The sequence below is a fragment of the Schistocerca piceifrons genome, chromosome 9 (genome assembly GCF_021461385.2).
Source record: "Schistocerca piceifrons isolate TAMUIC-IGC-003096 chromosome 9, iqSchPice1.1, whole genome shotgun sequence".
NCBI lineage: Eukaryota > Metazoa > Arthropoda > Insecta > Orthoptera > Acrididae > Schistocerca > Schistocerca piceifrons.
Genome location: NC_060146.1, coordinates 17,326,432 through 17,350,029, shown reverse-complemented (window position 1 = coordinate 17,350,029; position 23,598 = coordinate 17,326,432). Strand labels below are relative to the sequence as shown.

The following is a 23,598-nucleotide window of genomic DNA, read 5'->3' as shown; positions in this document are numbered from 1 at the left end:
ACCTCCCATTTTCTTTAATGCCAATGAGATGGGGGCACTGAACTGTATGTGTCAGAATGTGTCCCTTCTATAACATGATTTTCTTTTTAAATGCATCTTCGTCAAGTCAGAAAGAAGTTGACTTGCAATGTTTTTACTGTGGACAGTGTGCAACCAAGTCCACTTAAAATGCAAAGTCTGCACTCTATTACAGATGTTCTAATTTTGTTCCTGCACTCCTTTTTCCTTCATAAATTCAGCAATAGCAAATTTTAACTTGAAAAATTGGCCAGGAATGCCCCTTGACTTAACCAATGTACTTTGCAGAAATATATGATGTCTCCACACTCTTTATTCATTTTCACTGAAATGTTGCTACTGACAATGGAGTAATGTGTGTGACTTTTGAAATTTTGTTATTTGTACCAACATGACTTTTGAAATTTTCTTATTTGTACCAACAATATTTTCACGTGTTACATGGCTGTAAATTTAGCACAAAGTGTATCGTGATATAGATAACAATGAATCATGTCTGTTGATCATTGTAATTTTTTGCTCTTTCATTGTCAGCTAAATCTTTAAATTCTTCTGCATGATATTACAATACAGTTTCATAGCAAATATGCAGTATCTGTCACTTATGCAAATTGAAAATTCTGTTCTGTCATTCACATTAATTTTAAAGGACTGCAGTGAGAGATCTCTAGACTGCCTCTTTGAGCAAGTAGCCACTGGACCTTTGAATGTCCTTCATACCGTGAACAAATAATGAAGGATAAACAGTACTGACAGCTCAATTCTGCCACACTCAAGAGTTGTGCCAACCAAAAAATGCTGCGTCGCAATGCTAAATGAAATGTTGTGCAGTTCCATGTACTTCAGAGGTGGACCAAGCGAAGCCGAGTGATAGGCTGGGCCTTGGTCCCACCATGGCCCACATGTGCTGTAAACATGATGTTCAGCATGCTGTCGTTGGTCCTGATCTAATGGGTACCATTATTTGCCATAAAATTGAACTCCCAACTTGTTTGTGTGGGATGAGACACCTTTCTTCATACCCCGTAGCTTGGATTTTGAGTCACCTGTTTATGGTTTCCATACATTTTGAGGTTTAGGTAATTTCTTTATCCTTATTTTTAAGAGCCAGTGAACTTTTGAAAATTGTGGGAATTAATTTATGAGACTTCCTAATGGCTTTTGCTGAGTAGATGTGAAAAATTCTTAAATTTCTCATTCTTTTCCCCAGTCCCTCATTTCATACAGCACAGTTGTTTGTGTAAGTTAGAAATTTTTATGTATCGTGACATAAAATGATCTGCAATTTATTACGTAGAACATGGTTGTTTGAGTGTGTGTTTTCATTTTGAACTTTGATTTAATTGAAATTAATCATTATCATACACACTTTTAGGCTTGAAACCTGTTCCAGTTTCATGAGTCGCTCCATTGCTTATATGGTCAGGTAGCATCAGTTTTCATAAGGACATTGTTGTAACTAGGTGAAACTACTTTTGTCTGACCACAACTGTGGGGTCTTTGATTGCTTTGGGAACATGAAATATTACTTCACTGTAGCACGTAAATGAATGAAAGATTTGCTTAATTTTGACACACTTCTTTAGCATAGGACTACTGGATAATTTATAACCGTTATGGACTAGCAAAGAATCACCTGATGCACTAACAAACAAACTGTTCTCTTGCAGTTGATATTCACAACAGTACAAGTTCATTGTTGACTCTATAATACGATGTTGACTGCTGTGGCTGAAGTCTCAAACTGGGCAGAACTCTTTCCAGTTCGACACCGTATTGACCTCAGTGTGAGGGCACTGGTGTGCTGAGAGGGTAGACGTTGTCCTCAGGAGTGACTCCCATACGTCATTGCAGATTGCAGTGAATGCTTGCTAATGTCTGTTATATCGATTTGCGTTGCCAACTATGGTGTGACACTGCGATCTCTATATAATACCACAGACATAGTATATTATCTCTTTGGTGTGCCTGGCTTCTACGTTCTGCATCTGAGGTGTGCTGTAGAGCTGGCTTCCCTTTCAGTTACTTCCATGTGCTGTTAGAGATGATATCCTTTGGCATTTATTACAAATTTTAATTCAGCTGTCTGAACAAACACTGTTTTATTAAATCTGTGAATGTTACATGTTTCTGTGCCTTACAGGGACAGTTCAATGGTTGTTGTCGTTGTTGTTATTAATATTAATATCCTTTATCCTAGCAGGAGCTCCAGAATGATGTGGATTCGACAAGCTGTGACAGTGAACCAGAAAGGTATTGTACAACATTTTCTTTTACTTCTTTTTAATTTTGTGCACAGTCATTGCTACAAAAATTTCCCCTATTTCTTTTCTTTCTTATCTTTGTTATTTTATCCATGTTAGCACCTTCTGTGCTGTTTCTGATGGCTAACAGATTATTACTTGCAAATTTTCAGTGTACTGGAATAACAAGTTGTTTAAAATTAAGCCCACAAAGTTCTGTTACAGAATAGATATAGTTTTTTTGCAGTTCAAGTATAACTATAAGAACTGTTCTGGAAGTAACCTGTGTTGGACTATAAATAAAATGATGGGGCCATTAAATAATATTCATTGGAAAAATTTAAAAACTACTTGTACCCCTTTGTATTACTTCTTTACATAGTCACCATTCTAATTTGCATTTATAATATATCTTAACGAGTTAACAAATCAATTTGCATGAAATTCTGATGCCAGAGATTGCAATCTGCCTATGACAATTTTCCGAAGTTCTTCATATGAGTCAAAAATGTTTGGAACCAAGCCACTTTTTCTTGTGCATGATAAGATGGAATTCTCTTGGAACAAGACTGTGCTGTAGAGTGGATGTTCAAAGGTCCCATTTAAATTGAACTGATGCAACAGCTCTTTTGCTAGGCAGAGTGTGGCACTGCATTGTTGTGCAAAAGCATGACACATGTAGTCAAGAGATCACACTATTGTTTTGAATGGATTTTTTTTGTTTTCTTATTGTTTAAATGTCTTTGGCTGGAAATAAGTTTTAATCTTAGTTCAAAATCTACAAGATCTTTCACTGCATATGTTAATCCGAACTGTAGATACACAGTATTTATTAGTGGAGGTTCCATGTCATAAAGATGGAGGGAAAAAAGTGGTAGACACTTCTTCAAGAGACTTATCCACAGCTGAAAAGCATTCATATAGTCACATAGCCATATGAAGTACTCACATACAGGATGATCACAAACAGTCTGAAGAGCTTGCGAGGGGCTTGATGGTAGGCTGTGCTGAAAAATAATTGTTAAAGGAAAAAATTTGATTTGTTGTGCTGTTTCCAAGTTAACTAGTGTTAGCCAAACAGGCCATTGTGCATGCTAATTCAAGCACCTCCCAGAGACAATTAGTCAGTTCTAGGAAACCAAATGAACAGCATGTTTGGCGACGCCAACTGTGGTGGGCCGCTTGAATTTTCATGCGCAGTGGCCTGATTGGCCAACTTCAACACTGATTAACTTGGAAGTGGTGCTGTCATAACCTTTAATCACTAATAAATTGCGTGGATATACAAACGGAGAAACAATAGTGGGGTACATGCTACCAACTCCGTATCTGTCACTCGACTGCCGTGCCGTGACATGACATGCGGCCGGCGCCGTTCATAGCTAGGTGGCGCTCCCGCGCTCAGCCGAGTTGTGGAGCGCCTCTATCGCTGTGTTCGCGTACTGACGTAGCGGCACTTTTAAATATCGTGGCACTGTCACAACACTTTTCCCCCGTTGAAAAAAAAAAAAAAACCACTCACTTCCTTGGAGACACAGACAGTGCGGCGACATCCATGGCCTCTTGGGAGGCCCCGAGAAGATCCCGCAGAGAAACACGAGAGTACGGTCGAAAATGTCCAGGACGGAAGCTTGTGCGTGGAACGTGCCTCCTGCTGGACGAGATGATGGGTGAAAACTCCGGAGCAGCATCCACAGGTGTCGTGGACCTGGGGGTGTGCTCCAGCGAGATGGGTCCCGGAGAAGGCGGCGTCGCGACTGGGGCCAGTTCCGGCATACTCGGAAGCGATAGCGACGTCGGCTGCATCAACACGCACGGTAGATCGGCAGCAGCGACAGGACTGGCTTCCCGGGCTGTTGGAGGCGAAGGAAGGGGCATTGGCACCGGCGTGGCCACCACTCGTGGGCGCATCTGGTCGTAATGGCGAACAACCGTGCCGTCGTCCGTATGTATTTCACAAAGCCGGCGGCCGCGAAGAGCCTTGACCGCCCCTGGAATCCATTTAGGGCGAGATCCATACCCTCGTGCCCACACGTCGGCGCCCACCGAGTATTTTCCCGCACTAGGGGACACAGCACAAGGCCTGACAGGGTGAAGCAGGTGCAGTGAGTGCGCGGTTGGCGGCCATGCAAGAGTTCAGCAGGGCTGCGATCACCCAGAGGCGTGAAGCGATAAGAACTCAGAAATTGCAACAGAGCATCATCGGTGGAAAAATCACTAAGGAATTTTTTCATCTGGCTTTTGAAAGTGAGGACAAGGCGCTCGACCTCCCCATTCAATTGCGGACAGAAGGGCGGTGCTGTAACGTGATGAATCCCTTGTCCAGTACAAAAATCACGGAAGGCCTGCGAAGAGAACTGAGGGCCATTGTCCGTGACAATCATGGATGGAAGACCTTCGAGCGCAAAGATTTTGGACTAAGCCAGCGTCGTTGCTGCAGTGGTGGGCGACGGACATCGAACAACAAACGGAAACTTCGAGAAGGCGTCAATTGACAGTAGCCAATAAGTGCCGAGGAAGGGGCCGGCAAAGTCAGCATGCACCCGTTCCCATGGCTGCGCCGGATCAGGCCACAGAGAGGGCATTGTACGGGGTGCAGCCAGTTGTTGAGCACACTGACCACACGCAGCGACCATGTGGGCGATGTCCGAATCGATACCGGGCCAATAAACGTGCCTGCGGGCCAGGGACTTAGTCCGAGAAATCCCCCAATGGCCTTCACGCAATAGTTTGAGAACATCTTCGTGAAGAGAGGCTGGCACCACGACCCGTGGAGATGCGCCATCCGTGGCCAGAAGAACAACACCATCACGAACAGACAGACGAAGGCGCAAGGCACGGTAGTTGCGAAGGGGATCCGATGCCCGGCCCTTGGTCCTGTCCGGCCAACCCCGTTGAACAAAACCGATCACCTGACGCAGGACCAGGTCCCGCGCAGTAGCCGACGCGACCTGCGAACCTGTAAGTGGAAAACCCTCGACCGCACGACGTTCTTCCTCATCAATGTGGAAACAGAGTAGTTCATCTCGATCGAAAACCGGGTCGGGACCCATCGGCAAACGCGACAATGCGTCAGTGTTGGCGTGCTGGGCCGTGGGGCGATAGTGAATCTCATAGTGAAAACGCGACAAGTATAAGGCCCAACGTTGCAGGCGGTGAGCTGCCTTATCCGGAAGTGACGCCGAGGGGCTGAACAGAGAGACCAGCGGCTTGTGGTTGGTGATGAGGTGAAACTTAGAACCATACAAAAAGAACGCTGAACTTTCTTAGAGCATAAATGATAGCGAGTGCCTCCTTCTCTATTTGAGAGTAATGCCGTTGGGCATCGTCGAGGGTCTTGGAAGCGTAGGCGATGGGTCGTTCCGACCCATCCTCATACCGATGGGCGAGAACAGCCCCTAGGCCATACTGTGACGCGTCTGTCGCCAGAACCAAGTGCTGACCCGGACGGAATGTGGCAAGACAAGGCGCCGACTGCAAATGAGCCTTCAGGCGGACAAAAGCCTGCTCACACTCGTCGGACCAACAGAAAGGAACGTTTTTGCGTAACAGCTGATGCAGAGGATGAGCCACCGCCGCCGCGGCAGGAATGAATTTGTGATAATAAGCAATCTTGCCTAGAAACGCCTGAAGTTCTTTGACCGTAGACAGCCGGGGTAGAGCGGTAATGGCCGCAACTTGCTGATGTAGAGGACGTATACCCTCATGGGACAAGTGGAACCCAAGATACACAATGGAGGGTTGTAAGAACTGTGACTTGTCCAGATTGCACTTCAACCCAGCCGAATGCAGAACACAAACAGTGAACGCAAATTGCGAAGGTGCTCCTCAGTGGAGGCCCCCGTGACAACAATATTATCCAGGTAGTTGATGCAGCCGGGAACGGAGGCCGGTTCCAAAAACCGCTGAAAACTTACCGGCGCGCTAGCAACACCAAATGGTAACCGCTGGTACTGATACAACCCACAAGGAGTGTTGATGATGAGAAATTCCTTGGAAGACGCATCCAACGGCAACTGATGGTACGCCTCCGATAAGTCAAGTTTGGAAAAGAACTGGCCCCCAGCGAGCTTGGTAAATAACTCCTCAGGACGGGGAAGAGGAGAAGTGTCAATGAGGCTCTGAGCGTTGACAGTGGCTTTAAAATCACCACACAATCGCAGACTCCCGTTTGGTTTAGAAACCACCACAATGGGCGACGCCCATTCGCTGGAGGTAACAGGAAGGAGAATCCCTGAAGCTGTTAACCTGTCTATCTCAGCCTTGACAGGTGCACGCAACGCCACCGGAATAGGGCGTGCCCGGAAAAACTTAGGGTGAGCTGTAGGTTTAAGAGTAATGTGGACTTCAAAATCCTTGGCACGACCCAGACCAGCAGAGAACACGGACGAGAATTCAGAACACAATCCATCCTGCTGTTGATACGCAATATCCTCAGATATGAGGCAACTGATGGTACGCCTCCGATAAGTCAAGTTTGGAAAAGAACTGGCCCCCAGCGAGCTTGGTAAATAACTCCTCAGGACGGGGAAGAGGAGAAGTGTCAATGAGGCTCTGAGCGTTGACAGTGGCTTTAAAATCACCACACAATCGCAGACTCCCGTTTGGTTTAGAAACCACCACAATGGGCGACGCCCATTCGCTGGAGGTAACAGGAAGGAGAATCCCTGAAGCTGTTAACCTGTCTATCTCAGCCTTGACAGGTGCACGCAATGCCATCGGAATAGGGCGTGCCCGGAAAAACTTAGGGCGAGCTGTAGGTTTAAGAGTAATGTGGGCTTCAAAATCCTTGGCACGACCCAGACCAGCAGAGAACACGGACGAGAATTCAGAACACAATCCATCCCGCTGTTGATACGCAATATCCTCAGATATGAGGCAACTGATGGTATGCCTCCGATAAGTCAAGTTTGGAAAAGAACTGGCCCCCAGCAAGCTTGGTAAATAACTCCTCAGGACGGGGAAGAGGAGAAGTGTCAATGAGGCTCTGAGCGTTGACAGTGGCTTTACAATCACTACACAATCGCAGACTCCCGTTTGGTTTAGAAACCACCACAATGGGCGACGCCCATTCGCTGGTGGTAACAGGAAGGAGAATCCCTGAAGCTCTTAACCTGTCTATCTCAGCCTTGACAGGTGCACGCAACGCCATCGGAATAGGGCGTGCCCGGAAAAACTTAGGGCGAGCTGTAGGTTTAAGAGTAATGTGGGCTTCAATATCCTTGGCACGACCCAGACCAGCAGAGAACACGACGAGAATTCAGAACACAATCCATCCCGCTGTTGATACGCAATATCCTCAGATATGAGGTGCACATCATCAATGGAGAACCCGAACAACTGGAAAGCATCATAACCGAACAGGTTTTCAGTGCTTGCATGATCCACCACATAAAACGTGAGGGGCCTAACAACAGACTTGTAGGCAGTGGAAGCATCAAACTGGCCAACGATAGGAATTTTCTGCTTATTATAAGTTCGCAGATTTCGCGTAACTGGAGACAAGGGAGGGGAGCCCAACACCAAATACGTGCGAGAATTAATGAGAGTTACTGCAGAGCCAGTGTCCACTTGCATGCGAATGGCTTTATCCAAAACACTAACAGTAACAAACAAGTTATTTGTTTGAGAAAGCACACAGTTAACATCCATGTCCGATGCCTCGTCCTCGTCGACAGGAACTTTAGGGGACTGACACACAGAAGCAATGTGGCCTTTTTTCCTACATGAATTACACGTGGCCCAACGTTTTGGGCACGCAGCCCTGTCATGCTGTACGAAACAACGTGGACAAGAAGGAAGTGCGGAACGAACCTGCTTCTGTGGTTGCTGTTTTCGCTGCGAGCGTGGCGGCCCAACGCGATGTTGTTGATGCGAGTGAACTGCCGCCACATCGTCGTTCCCCTGTAAAACAGGCAAATTGTCCGCGTCGAAAGTGGTCTGTACGGCGCCCACATCACACCACGCGTCTATTTGCGCACCAGCAGCGTGAGACACTTCAAAAGATTGAGCGATGCTTAGAACTTCCGACAACGACGGGTTTGGCAGTTGTAAGGCACGTTGCCGAACTTCTTTGTCAGGAGCAAGCCGTAGAATAGCGTCCCTAACCATTGAATAAGCATAAGACTCATGATGAGTGTCCGTGACAAACTGACATTTCCTACTCAGACCGTGTAGTTCCGCCGCCCAAGCCCGGTAAGATTGATGGGGCTGTTTACGACACCGGTAGAATGCCACGCGGGCGGCAACGACGTGGGTGTTTTTTCGGTAATAGGTAGACAATAAGTCACACATTTCTTGGAAGGACAGAATGGCAGGTTCCCGCAGAGGGGCTAACTGAGATAGCAGCTGATAGATCCGTGGGAAAATCCAAGATAGAAATAACGACTTACACATAGGAGCGTCGACAACGCCGAAAGCCAAGAAGTGTTGCCGCAAACGCTTCTCATAATCTTCCCAGTCTTCAGCGGCCTCGTCGTAAGGAGGGAACGGAGGCGGAGAAGAGGAAGACAGACGATGAGTTAGCGACGTCGACAACGCCTGAATAGCAGCCGTCAGCTGTGTTTGTTGTGCCTGAATTGCAGCCGTCAGCTGTGTTTGTTGGTCAAAGAGCGCTTGCATAAGCTGTTCCATGTCTGCCCCGACACGAACGCACAAGTCCACAATGCAGGAAAACAAAAAAAAAAAATATCCGACCTCGTCGCCAAAAAGTGTTATAACCTTTAATCACTAATAAATTGCGTGGATATACAAACGGAGAAACAATAGTGGGGTACATGCTACCAACTCCGTATCTGTCACTCGACTGCCGTGCCATGACATGACATGCGGCCGGCGCCGTTCATAGCTAGGTGGCACTCCCGCGCTCAGCTGAGTTGCGGAGCGCCTCTATCGCCGTGTTCGCGTACTGACGTAGCGGCACTTTTAAATATCGTGGCACTGTCACAACAGGTGCAACAAATAGAATTTTCTTCTTAATAAGTATTTCTCAGCACAACCTATCATGCAACACCCTTACAAGATTTTCAGACTTTCTGACCACACTGTGTATGTACAGTAAATGAAGAAAAAATATACATGTATATATAATTCTTAGTACTCATATCTCTTGAACGTAGAACGCTGTTGCCACAATGGCCCAGACACAAGAAAACAGCACGTTGCAGTTTGCAGGTGGCTTTGTTTCAAAATGGTGTGATGCTACAATTCTCTGTATAACCAACATCACAGAGAATACGTCATTTGGCTGCTGCTGATTTACAGCAACCTGGCATTGGCTGTCAGTTCACAGGATTGATTTGGCTGTGAACACAAACTGCAGACAACAATGTTTCAGAAGTTTACTGAACATGATGAAAAGATAGGTAATACAGATCATTGGCCATGGATTTGGGCACCTTTCTGTGTGGACAAAAGTTTCAGAAAGCCACTAGTATTCAATCTTGAAGAAACTATAATCTCAGAGAGCAGCTAAAGGATGTATTTGCATTGTGTATTTAGGTAGAACTGTCAAGCATATGTAGGTTGGTTGGCCACCACAGTGAGTTACTGGGCACGGTCCTCGTAGATGTGGTGTCCTCGTGTCGTCCTCAGGCATTAGGACAGAGCGAGATGGCATAGTGGCTAGCACACTGGACTTGCATTTGGGAGGACTATGGATCAAATCACCCTCCAGATACTGACTTTTCATGATGTACCTGAATCGCTCCAGGTAAATGCCGGGTTTTACCCTTTGAAAAGGCCATAGCAGATTTCCTTCCGCATTCTTCGTAATCCGAGCTCGTGTTCTGTCTCTAATGACTGCACTGTCACTGGGATGTAAAACTCTAATCTGCGTTCCTTCCTCCTTTGCTTTAGGGCCTTGAAACAGGCATCCATCTAGATAATATGGGGACCTATAGTTGAAAATTGACTTCAAATCATGACGCAGTTCAGCATTTTCTACATTAACTTACATTACCAGAGGCGACAGGTGTGGTAATTGGAAAAAAAGCTTCAAGAACTGATCAGACATCAAGCTGCAGACCTTTAGTGTCACAGTCCAGTATGTAACCACTAACCCACTGAAACCTCTTTGTCCAAATATCGCTGATAAATATCACACTTGTAATTGACTTACATATGTTTACTATTTCTGTTCATCAGTGCACATGCTGTTTTCATAGCTGTTTAAGCATGTGTTGTAATTTAAAGTGTTTAATATAAATTATGTATAGTTACTGCTATTTGAGCCTAAAGAGCATTTTATAAAGTTCAATCATTATTTTAATTTCCTTTTCATACTCTGCCAGTATGTGTCTATGAACTGCATTTAAAGTAATCACATTAGTTATGAGTTGTCTCTAAGAACTGTCAAGAAACCAGTTAATTATTATCTGCGTTTGTTACGTACATCACCGATAGTTTGCTCTACCTAACTCAACATATAAAAAAAAAAAAAAGTGGAATTTTGTTGTTTTCACAAGTTTACTCCCTTTTTTGTGTTACGTCTATTTATTATTTACTATTTTCAACATGTATCTGCACAGAACAAAATCTGTTGTTTTGTATTATTGCTAGGTTGTGAACTTACAACTGCAGTTGCATTTCATTTGATCAGTGAAATTTTGCCAGTCAAAGGTAATCCTAGTTTACAGTGCTGTAATCTGAGACTAGTGTTTATGCAACACAGATTTCAGAGTTCAGTTTGACCTGAATTCATTTTTGTGCTAATCTAAGATCAGCTGTTATATAGAATTGGTTCTTAATGTTTCACAGTAGGTATCAGCATTGAGCGTCCATTCATGTTCCATAAAATTTGAACCGAAATGCCTTTAGTGTGCATATGAATAATAGTCAACCTTTATAGCTTATATTGACTGCTGTTCTATCATGATGTTAGCATAGGAAATCCATTTCTTGTCATTGGTCGTGATTCAGTTTAGTATATCGCCTCCTTCTGCATGTCCCGGCAGAGGTTCGAGTCCTCCCACGGGCATGGGTGTGTGTGTTTGTCCTTAGGATACTTTAGGTTAAGTAGTGTGTAAGCTTAGGGACTGATGGCCTTAGCAGTTAAGTCCTGTAAGATTTCACACACATTTTTTTCCCTTCTGCACTATAATGGAAATAACGTCCAAAGAAGCAGTCATCTGTTGAGTTCTGCAGTTCACAGGAAGGAGTTTTGATACGCATTGAGTGCAGAACTTGTGGTATCCTTAATTTTTAATCGCATTCTCATTTGAAACACACTGATAAATCTGTGGAGAGTTTTCCATCAGTTAAGATACTTTGAAAGCCAGTTTTCAAAAAAAATTTCATAAGTTTTATGCACCAATTTATTGTTAATTGCAGACATACAGACACATCAGTCATTATGAATATTCATCCTTCTACTCCTACTCAAATGACACTACTGACACACAACATCTTTCCTCAACACATATGGTCTGCATGAAGCACAATATTGTGATAGGGGTCAACAGCTGAGAGATTTATTTACCACTAAAGACAATATGTTGCAGTGCTCATTTTGAATGGCCACTGGAGTGAACAAGAAGCAATGTATCTTTCTCTCTGTTGCAGCTCCAAAACACACTGACCTATTGTACGAACTGTTCCAGTGGCACCCTCCCGCTACTTCCTGTGCTTTGTGAATACAGAGGTTTCTTTCCAGATGGTGCTAATATGTACACCATTTGATCAAAAGTATCTGGACATCTATTATTGCACATTAGTATGGGGTGTGCCCACCCTTCACTTTTATGAAAGCTTGAACTCTGCTGAAGACAAAAATGAGGTGTCTGAATGCCTGGGGAGAATAGCAGCCCATTTGTCCTCAAGAGCTGAAACCAAACAATGTAGTGATGCTGGAGTGAAGCTGAAGGGTATTGGACTTGGGTTGATATACAGGGTGTTACAAAAAGGTACGGCCAAACTTTAAGGAAACATTCCTCACACACAAAGAAAGAAAATATGTTATGTGGACATCTGTCTGGAAACGGTTACTTTCCATGTTAGAGCTCATTTTATTACTTCTCTTCAAATCACATTAATCATGGAATGGAAACACACAGCAACAGAACGTATCAGTGTGACTTCAAACATTTTGTTACAGGAAATGTTCAAAATGTCCTCAGTTAGCGAGGATACATGCATCCACCCTCCGTCGCATGGAATCCCTGATGCATGCGCTGATGCAGCCCTGGAGAATGGCGTATTGTATCACAGTCGTCCACAATACGAGCATGAAGAGTCTCTACATTTGGTACCGGGGTTGCTTAGACAAGAGCTTTCAAATGCCCCCATAAATGAAAGTCAAGAGGGTTGAGGTCAGAAGAGCGCAGAGGCCATGGAATTGGTTCGCCTCTACCAATCCATCGGTCACCAAATCTGTTGTTGAGAAGCGTACAAACACTTTGACTGAAATGTGCAGGAGCTCCATTGTGCATGAACCACATGTTGTGTCGTACTTGTAAAGGCACATGTTCTAGCAGCACAGGTAGAGTATCCCGTATGAAATCATGATAATGTGCTCCATTGAGCGTAGGTGGACGAAACTAAAATGAGCTCTAACATGGAAATTAAGTGTTTCCGGACACATGTCCACATAACATCATTTCTTTATTTGTGTGTGAGGAATGTTTCCTGAAAGTTTGGCCATACCTTTTTGTAACACCCTGTATTGGGCAGGCCTGTCAATTCCAAGAGTTTATATGTGTGGTGTCTGTTCTTGCAGACATGTCAGAGAGAACACACACCATACATATAAATATGAGACTCCTCCAGAAAGTATGTTTCCCAATGTTGTTTACTGTAAAGCAGATGTATTTAGCTGAGAAAATTTTGCCGGTACAACAGATCTGTGACGTGAGTCATATGCTGCCAGACAGGCCCTGAGGTGGCATCTTTCATTCATTCTGCCGTTGCCTGCGAGGTTCGGTCAGTGATAAGTGTGGTGTCACCGCCAGACACCACACTTGCTAGGTGGTAGCCTTTAAATCGGCCGCGGTCCGGTAGTATACGTCGGACCCGCGTGTCGCCACTGTCAGTCATTGCAGACAGAGCGCCGCCATACGGCAGGTCTAGAGAGACTTACTAGCACTCGCCCCAGTTGTACAGACGACTTTGCCAGAAGGGGATCACTGACAATTATGCTCTCATTTGCCAAGATGATAGTTAGCATAGCCTTCAGCTACGTCATTTGCTACGACCTAGCAAGTCGCCATAATCCTTTGCTATATATATTGTGATGCCTGTACCGTCAGACCGATGTTCTCCAATTGTGGATTAAAGTTAAGTATTCCAAGAACTACGTTCTTTTCTTTATAGGATAATTACCGTACCTTGTTCCAGACCTCACGCCAATCTGCGTGAGCTTAAGCGCGTGCCTTTCGGCTTCCTCTCATAGTGACTTGGCTGTCTTGCCAAGTCACAACAATAAGGCTCCTTAATGCACAAAACATAGCGCCCATCAAAATTCATTGCCCGCCCTGTCACGTCTATAGGCAGTACATCATGAGCCAACAGATGGTGCGTCACTGGTGTAGGCTTTTTTTTTTAAGGTCGTCAAAGTGTCCGTGATTAAGAGTGCAGTGGTTGACTGTCCCTCATCAGTGATCACCTGGTTGAGTTGGTGTGGCGAATATCCTGGTGAACCGCCACTTCATGATTACAGAGCTCAGCAGTCATTTCCACAGATATGGTCCTTGTTGCATGAAATTGTCACTGAGCACTTGCTGCTCGAGAAATTGTGTGCCAGGTGGGTGTCGAAAAGCCTGACACCAGAGTGCAAAACAAAATGCTTGGGAGCAGCATTGATGTTTCTGCAGCAGTACTTTTCTTGCACCTCAAGAAATTCCTGTGCACTGGCTAGCATTTTGACGATGACAAAGGGCTGAAGACGATTATCGTTCTGGTTCCATTCACAGGTGGCAGACGTCTGCAACAGGAATACAAAAGTTGTTACCGTGATATGGCGAGTGTCTCAATTTTTTGGTTACTGAGTCAAAAAATAGCTCTAACATTGCTGTACCTGTTGCCAATAAAGTTTTTCTTTGGCAAATCGTGACACCTTCAATGCAGATGCAATCTTTGTTTAACCTCTTGTGGGAATCTGGTGAGGCTACAAACAATGAAGTTAATGGACAGTAGCCACTACGTACATAGTTTGCAGTATATGAGAATGTGGGTTGGACAGGAGCACACTCAAATAGCCAAAGTAGTTAAAATGACCACTCATGATATGTTACAGTCTGGCACAAACTTTCACTTGTCACCATTGGACGGTTTCCAGTGCCCAATTCCCATAATGTTAGAATGTCTCTCTTGTCATTTCAGGAGTGTTATTGTTCATTGCCTCACATATGCTGCATTCTCATGCTAATACTAAAAGTCATCATCTTGAACTGTTCCTGTACTGTATCCAGTACAAAGTGCTGTAAAATGTGTTCATATCATTCCACATTTTGCACTTTCATAAATGTAGAAAGGGACCACACCCTAACTACAAGAAACACACTCATACCATAACACCACCTCCTCCTGTACTTCACTGTCAGCACTACATTTCACTGTTGGTAGGTAATGTTCTCCAGGTGTTTGCCAAACCCAAACACTTTCATTGGATTGCCACAGGATATAAAACATTACTCCAAATCACTCATTTCCAGTCCTCACTGTCCAGTGGCTTATGAGGAGTTGATTGACCATTGTACCCTATTCTTTCTAACTCCCTATGCACAGTCATTTTGCTAGCTGGACTGCTGTTAGTACTTTGGAACTCATGAATGATTCCCTCCGCTGATTTTGTGCAAGTTTTTTACAACCTCCCTCTGAAATGCTAGAGGTGCCTGTGTATTAGTACATGCGATCTGGCTCATCTAGCTTTAGCTGTGGTAATTCTTGTGCATGTTCACTACACAATCACATCACCAAGAGATGATCTGGACAGCTTTGGAAGGGTTGAAATGTTAGTGATGGATTTCTCGTTTTTGTCATTTTCAGGTGACATCAAAGACTTATTCATGTTTGAACTACTGAGCTTTCTTGACCAACCCATTCTGTTATTAATGCTTCAACGACAACACAATAGTCGTAGCCTCCTTTTATACTGGTGGGTCAGCCATGTATGGCATCTAGTGTTCAATTCCATATTATGTAGTGAGTATCCGGATACTTTTAATCAGGTGGTGTAGTTACGTCGTAACTGATAGTTTTAGTTGGAGATGCTAAACTATGCATTGTTACATTCCATTTGAAAAAAGTCATGGCAGTAACAAATTAAGTGTTGAGTTAAATATTTATTCACAAGTTACATTCGTAACGATGTTGTGGTGGTTAACTGTAATTTTATATCAATTACAGTTTAAGTATGATCTGAGGATGGTTGTTAATCAGCTTGAACAAGGTATCTTCTGGCTATTATAACAGTGTACCACGTTGCCACCTTCATCGTGATTATTAGCTACATGGCACATATTTATACCTGACTGCTGGTTTATTAGATGTGCTTCTTGGGTTATCTGCGAGCTTAGAAATCCTGCTAGTAATCACATTGTTAGCAATTATGACAATTTATTTTCTTGACAAAACAACCAGGTACAGTGTGGCATGTGGAGGAATTGGTATATCAGAACATATTGTATGACAGTGCTCTCTAAATAGTGATGTTAGATTAACAACATTACAAGTCTCTGCTGATTCCCAGATAATTACAAATGTCACCAAGCAAATATTCCTCTGGAAAATGCAAGATTCTTGGCGTAAATGGAAGTAAACAACTGAAATACCAAGCACCTGTAAACAACTGGAAGTAAACAACTGAAATACCAAGCACCTGTATATAATGACCTCTGTTTCATAAAGGCGTTCTCAAGACTTCACTGTGTATCGTGATTTTTCAGCTATATGCATCATTCTTGTTCCTGCAGGGAATTATTAAGTTATTTACCTGACTTGGTCTCACCTCAGTCTTTTCTTAGCACTTGGAATCCAGTAAAGAACTCGTCTGTCATCTACCACCCTTTAACCTGGCTACATGCCTTTCAATTTCATGTCTTACGTAACTATTTTGTCCACTCCAGTCTGTTTGATCCATTTGTTTTCCTCTCCCTCCTAGTAACTGCAGTGACACATCTTACCACAGGTCTCCGTAGCATTTCTCAGTTTTTGAATGACTTTGGGAGTGGGAAGTCCATGTCTGAGGACCTTAAGTAAAAACCAATAATACACACTGATTGGAAATTTCCCTTTTCAAGCTCACTGAAAGCTTGGTTGTGAATATTATGTTTAGTTTATCAAAAGCACTCCAGCCACTTTTACTTTCCTGTGAATTTATTGTATCCATTAAGGCATAGTCTTCAGCTGCCCTAGATGTAGAGACGATGTACAATTCATATGTACTGGAGACAATGCACATGGCAAGTTTAAACAAAGTGTAAATCCTATGCACAGAACCAACTCAAGATTTAGTCTTCAGTCAACAGCAAGCAATAAGCTGGCCAACACACCAAACCGTAACAAGTCCCAGGGTGAATGGTAGAGAGATAGTATGATTGTGGTTTGACGAACCCTCTGCCAAGCACTTAAATGTGAATTGCAGAGTAGTCATGTAGATGTAGATGTAGATGTAGATGTGTAGCAGCAGTTTTTAGAGGAGCGGCTTGGACACAAGTGATCAACATTAAGATTGCAAGCACATGACTCTGTTGGAGCTTGCAATGCTGATATTTGTATGCAGCCTGTGAACTTTTTGTGGTGCAGGGATGCAGGTCTTCTGCGTGAAGCAATGCTGACAGTTCCGGTATGTGCAATGGAATGCCACCAGTGATATCTGGAAAAACCGTGCTGGAATCACTGATGGGTACAGCATTTTCATCCAGTGAGATGCCATGTAGGAGCAACTTGGGTCGGTATAGAAGATGGTTTGCTACCTCAGATGTTGAGGATTGAGACTGATGCACCTCTATGTCTCTTGGAAGTAAAGTAGACCACTGTGGAGCTACATTTGAACCCACTTCCCACCCCAGTGGTATTGCTGGGAACTGTGAGGTGCTGGCACTGTTGTCCTTGTGACCAATGGATGAAACAGGTGTAAGCGGAGGCTGCTGCTGTTGTTGCGTTGCTGCTGGATGGTGCATGTACCGTGCTGGGTACTGGTGGTTGCAAGATTCTAGTTGCTGGTGGTGATGGTGGATGATGCATCATCCATGGTATGGGTCGAAGATTATATGGGCTGTAAAATCCTGACATGTCTAGCCTGTTCTGCAGGGGATTTTAGTGATATCCATATTGGTGGCCATCTGGTTTCACAAGGTAGAGTTGGTATCCCACAGCTCCAGTGACTGGTGTGTGCACACACTCCCGCTGGCCCACACTGTGAAGCCTCTGTGGAAATGACCGTCTGTCTGTCATGCAGTAACTGTGCTGCTGTGTTCCAAGCACTCATTGTCACCCTATAACTGCTTAGACATGTTAGGGCATCCTCTGTGGACTTTGAGTGGGTTGCTGCATTCATTTTTTCCTTAAAGTTATGGACAATCCGCTCTGCATCTGCATTGAATTGTGGTGGTAGAAGGCAGAAAGGAATTGCTGAATGCCATATTATTCATAAATATCTGTTAAGGTGACAGTTGTTGTTGGTCAAAGGCTTCTACTTGCCGCCTAGGCTGCTGTGACAGTGGAAGACAGCAAAAGGAAAGTTCAAGTTTTCAATACCACATTTAAGAAACTATTCACACAGGAGGATTGTTCGAAGATATTGTACTTTGACTGCTGCAAAGACTTCTGTATGGAGGATGGTGTACTGGGAGATATTGTCATTGAGTGACTGTAGAAGGATACAAGATGACTTTGAGAACAGTTCTCATTGGTGTTGTAACCACAACAGGAACGATCGCGGGGTTGCCAAGAACGAAAGTGTGGTGGGACCAAACAGGAGCACCCTGCGAACAAACAAAATGAACGCATGGAAGTATGGACACAAACAATGACGGACGACCAAGCAAGACCTAACGAACAACAACACGCAAATGGCAATGGGATCACAAGCGAAACCTCACTAATCCACAATGTCCACTCATATACGGAAAGAAAGTAAGGTAAACACGCTATCTGTAGGCGAGATGTCGACAGACTAACACAAATATCAGACTGCCTGTTGCGCGAGAGGCAGGCGCTTAAATACATGATAGTCCGTTGCTATTGGCCGCTGGGACCACGTGCTCCACTGTGGCGCCCTCACATTGTATGCGGGCCAGAAGCATGTACGCAACCACGGCTTACGGCGTGACGGCTGGAGAAACCTCTAGTGGTAATCGAGGTCCACGCCATCTGGTATAGATTCGAAACCCGCGGTGCTCAGTACCAGATCTCTCTCCCCTGAAACTTGCGCGTAGGGGTAGAAACGCCCCAGACGGTGCTGAGATGGTCGGCAGATGGGAGGACACCCAGGGTCGTCAACCGCCGGTGGCAGGGAGGAAGAAACATCCGAGGTGTTCATGATGACCGATCCTAATGCCAGGGTGGTGGAGGGAGCCGCCGATCCACCTGGGGATGGGGAGGGCTGGCGGCAGGCCCACTGGGAGACAGCAACCCGGGGGCAGTGGCAGTGACTCGAGGACTGCGTCTGTACCTGAAGGAGATAGTGGAGGAGCAGGTGGCAGCGGGAGTTCCGCAGGGCACACATGCGGAGCTGGTTATGATGGCGGCGCTCCAACCCTTTCGATGTCTGCACTGACATCACACACCGCTCATGGGCCGCGACGACCGTGGTGGGCATCCAAACTGGCTTGCTCCCATACAAGCGGGCCCATATGGCTGTGCCGGGGGCGTAACGCTGAGAGGTCCGGGAGTGGGATCAGGAGGGGGATGGCATCAGCAAATGGAGCAAGCTCCACTGGACTGCGGCTGTCAGTTGGCGTGGTGCGATAGGTGCTCAGAAACAGGGTGAGGGCTGACGTGGTTGGAGATGTGTCGACCGCCTTTGTGAACTGTTGTTTAAATGTGCGGACAAGCCTTTCCACCGCGCCATTTGAGGAAGGGTTGAAAGGCGGGATATGGATATTTTTGATGCCGTTGGTGTGACAGAAGTTGTGGAAGGAGGATGTTGTGAATTGGGGTCCTTTATCAGAGACCAGTGGGTGAGGCAGGCCCTCTATGGTGAGAACCTGGGCCAGGGCCATTAGTGTGGCCTCCGTGGTGGTGGACACCATGCGGATGACGTATGGGTATTTGGAGTAGGCATCAATGATAAGTAACCACATGGACCCCAAAAACGGGCCCGCAAAATTGATAAGGATGCAATCCCAGAGCCGGCGAGGCACAGGCCTGGGTGAGAACGACTGAAGGGGGCCTTGCCTGGTGACACACACACACACACAGTGCATCCGCAGACCAGGCAGTCAATATCGCCATTGATGCTGAGCCAATACACGTGCCGGCAAGCCAAAACTTTCATGTGGGACATACCCCAGTGCCTGCGGTCTAACAAACTGAGCACTTGATGTCTCAAATCCAGAGGGATGACCACCTGATGGGCATCTGACCCCATGACCAACAGAAGGACATCATTGACCATGGAGAGCCTGTGGGACAGGTGTCGCCATTGGCTGAAATCAGTCCGCATCTGACGAGGAAGATAGGAGGGCCACCCGTTGACCATGTAGCTGAGAACCTGCCGCAAGATAGGGTCGCGGCGGGTCGCTGAAGCAATGTGAGCAGCCATAAGAGGCAGACCGTCCAGTGCATCCTAGTGGGCGGAATCAATGTGAAAGCAGAGGATGCCCTGTTGGTCAAATGCAGGATCAGGCCTGCCGGGAGACGTGACAAAGCATCCGCATTAGCATGGTGGGTGGTGGGCTTATACAAGATGGTGTAAGCGTAATTTCGTAAAAATTACACCCAGCACTGGATATGTTGAGCCCTCCACTCCGGAAGATGAGAGTGGGGTCCGAAAAGTGTAACTAAGGGTTTATCGTGAATTTTGCCCCAAAGAGATAGGTTTGAAATTTTTGGACAGCAAACACGATCTCCAGGGCCTCCTTTTCAATCTGGGAGTAGTACCATTGTGCTGGGGTCAACGTCTTGGATGCATAAGCGATGGGCTGTTTGGAGCCATCGGCATTCCGATGCACGAGGACGGCTTCAGTGCCGTATGCCTACGCATCAGCCGCCACAATCAAGGGGCGGTCTGGAGAGAAGGGGCTAAGGCAAGGGGCAGACTTCAGCGTCACCTTTAAACGGAGAAAAACCTGGACACAAGTGATTGAGTGGATGAGCAATGGAGGCAGCCTGGGGTAAGAACTTAAAGTAATAAGTAATCTTGCCCAAAAACACCTGGAGTTTAGATAAGTCCTTGAGATGAGGAAGGGCCTCAATGGCCGTGACATTATGATGCAAAGGGCGAATGCTATCCTTGCTAAACCACTGGGCTAAGTATTCCACTTCCAGTTGGAAAAAACAACACTTGTCCAGCCAACAGCGTAAGCCTGCAGATTGCAGAGTGTGAAATAAGGCATTGAGATTTTGCAAACCTACCTGGCGGGAACGCACGGTGGCCAAGATGTCTTTCAGATAATTCACACAGGCAGGGATAGGCTGCGTAAGCTGCTGCAGGAACTGCTGGAAAATGGCCTTTGCTGAGATGCCAAATGGCAGGTGCTTGTACTTGTACAATCCGAATGGCGTATTGATAACCAAGATGTTATGGGAATCGGCATCAAAGGGTAACTGGTGGTATGCCTCAGCCAGGTCGATCTTTGAAAAGTACTCTCCCCCAGCAAGCTTGGCAAGGTCTTCCTGTCGAGGAATGGGGTAAATGTCTATGAGGGACTGAGCATTGACAGTAGTGCCGAAGTCCCCACACACTCGAAGGGACCCATTGTGTTTCCATATGACCACCAATGGTGTCGCCCAGGCACTGTATGCCACAGGCTCCAAAACGCCAGGGGCCTGGAGCCGATCAAGTTTCTGATTCACTGCCAGCTGTAAGGCCACCAGGAGAGGTCGGGCCCGGAAAAAGCGAGGCTGCGCATCCGGCCGAAGTGTGATGCGCGCCTGAAAATCGGAAGCACATCTGAGATCCGTTGCAAACAATTATGCAAAAGCAGAGCACAGATTGTCCAAGTCCTGAAAAGGAACAGCCATGGAAACGACCTTAATTTCATCGGAAATTGGAAAACCAAACAGCTCAAATGCATCCAGGCCAAAAATATTCGAAGCCAACAGATGGTCGATGACATTAGGGTAAGGAGCCGGGGAACACATTTGTACGTCACCTGGACAATGAACTGCCCTTGAAGGGGAATGGAACCATCTCCGTAGGCAACCAACAGTGAGAGGGAGGTGACAACTCACAAGGGAACCTCCCCATCGCACCCCCCTCAGATTTAGTTATAAGTTGGCACAGTGGATAGGCCTTGAAAAACTGAACACAGATCAATCTAGAAAACACGAAGAAGTTGTGTGGAACTATGAAAAAAAAAGCAAAATATACAAACTGAGTAGTCCGTGGGCAAGATAGGCAACATCAAGGATGGTGAGAGCTCAGCAGTGCCGTTGTCTCGTGGTTTGCGTGAGCAGCTGCGGATTGAGAGGTCCTTGGTTCAAACCTTCCCTCAAGTTAAATATTTATATTCCCAAAGTTATGATCTGCCCGTTCGTTCATTGACGTCTCTGTTCACTGTAATAAATTTAGTGTCTGTATTTTGCGACGGCACCGCAAAACCGTGGGATTAGTAGACGAAAGGACGTGCCTCTCCAATGGAAATCAAAAACATTTGATCGCAAGGTCATAGGTCAACCGATTCCTCCACAGGAAAACACGTCTGATATATTCTATACGGCACTGGTGACGGTATGTGCGTCACATGACAGGAATATGTTGCCCACCCACCTAACTTGTACACTTGGCGAATGGGTAAAAAGATTCTTCTACCTTGCCCGATTTAGGTTTTCTTGTGGATGTGATAATCACTCCCATAAACTGCAACAAATGAATGCAACAGTCTCACAGTCGCACAGTTTTTCCTGTGCTCTGTCAAAACATATGTTTTTAACGTTTTCAAATTTTTGCGTGTGTAGACCGTCGTCTGTTTCGATGTTTGTTTAGGTGTAGCGTCCCCATACTACGGCACAGTTACCTCGCATCGGACGGACGGACAGATAATAATTGTCTGAAAATAAAAAAATTAAAATTATCACCTGAGGGAAGACTTGAACCAAAGACCTCTCGTTCCGCAGCTGCTTACGCTAACCACGGGACCACGGCGCTCCTTAGCGCATATTATCCTTCATGTTGCCTATCATGCACATAGACTACTCTGTTTGTATATTTTGCTTATTTTTTTCTTAGTTCCACACAACTTCTTCCTGTTTTCTCGATTGATCTGTGTTCAGTTTTTCAAGGCCTATCCACTGTGCCAACTTATAACTAAATCTGAGGGGGGTGCGATGGGGAGGTTCCCTTGTCAGGAGAGTCCAGGTGGGTATACATTGCCATATTAATCAGGGAGCACTGTGGGCAAGATGGAAGTGGGCCGCGCGACCGGCGCCGAGGCGACCGGAGGCGCCAATGCCATAGAGACGTTGGACAAAGAGGAGTCCCGACAGTGCTGGCCTCTGTTGGCAGGGCCATGTTGACGTCGCAAGGGTGGAACCCGCTGAGATGCATTGATCGCTGCACCTTGTGGCCGTGCCACAAGATGCTCATTAGCTACCTGAGTAATTTCAAGGATGTGTGCAATGTGGAGAACCTCTTCCAAGGAGGGGTTATTGAGTTTCAATGCGGCAGTGCAGACATCAGGATCGAGAGCCTGCTGAACCACCACATCCTGGATCAGGGAGTCCGCACACGAAGCCTTACACTGCTGATTGGTGCACGTAAAATCGCATTGACGGCTGAGAGACCCTGCAAGTCCATGACCCAGGAACGATATGATCGACCAGGCTGTTTATGGTACTGGTGGAACTCCAGCCGAGTGGCGACTGACCACATGGTAGCGTTGGGAATAATACTTCGTCAGCAAAAGGCATATTTCCTGGAAAGAGAGAGCCACAGGATTGGACAATGGTGCCAACTTGCGGAGAAGAAAGAATGTGTCTGGGGGGGCCCAAGACAAAAACAATGACCGCTGCAAGGAGTCCTCTGTGACTTGACACAGCAACACTGTTTTGGGACTCCATTATTAAAGAACCCGTGGAAGTGCACATGATATAAAATGTGATATGTTGGATACCAACTGGATAATGTATGGAACCCCATAAATTCCATGATTTGCATTAAAAGATGACACGTGGCAACCTTGAGGGGACCTGAGCTCCTCAGTTCTACCACCGATGGTGCTATGATCTCAATGCGGGT

The 23,598-nt window shown here is 45.7% G+C and overlaps 1 protein-coding gene across 10 annotated transcripts in view; it reads left to right on the top strand.

The window, feature by feature from the left end:
- The window catches only part of LOC124717156 (zinc finger protein 501-like), a 337,802-nt gene that overhangs the window by 148,336 nt on the left and 165,868 nt on the right, over positions 1 to 23,598 (top strand). For 7 of the 10 annotated variants that reach the window (XM_047243924.1, XM_047243922.1, XM_047243917.1 and 4 more), the window contains one exon: positions 2,219 to 2,271. In XM_047243924.1, the coding sequence (XP_047099880.1) occupies positions 2,219 to 2,271 (53 nt within the window). The remainder of the gene's footprint in view (positions 1 to 2,218; positions 2,272 to 23,598) is intronic. The other 3 variants (XM_047243918.1, XM_047243920.1, XM_047243916.1) reach the window with 1 other exon arrangement.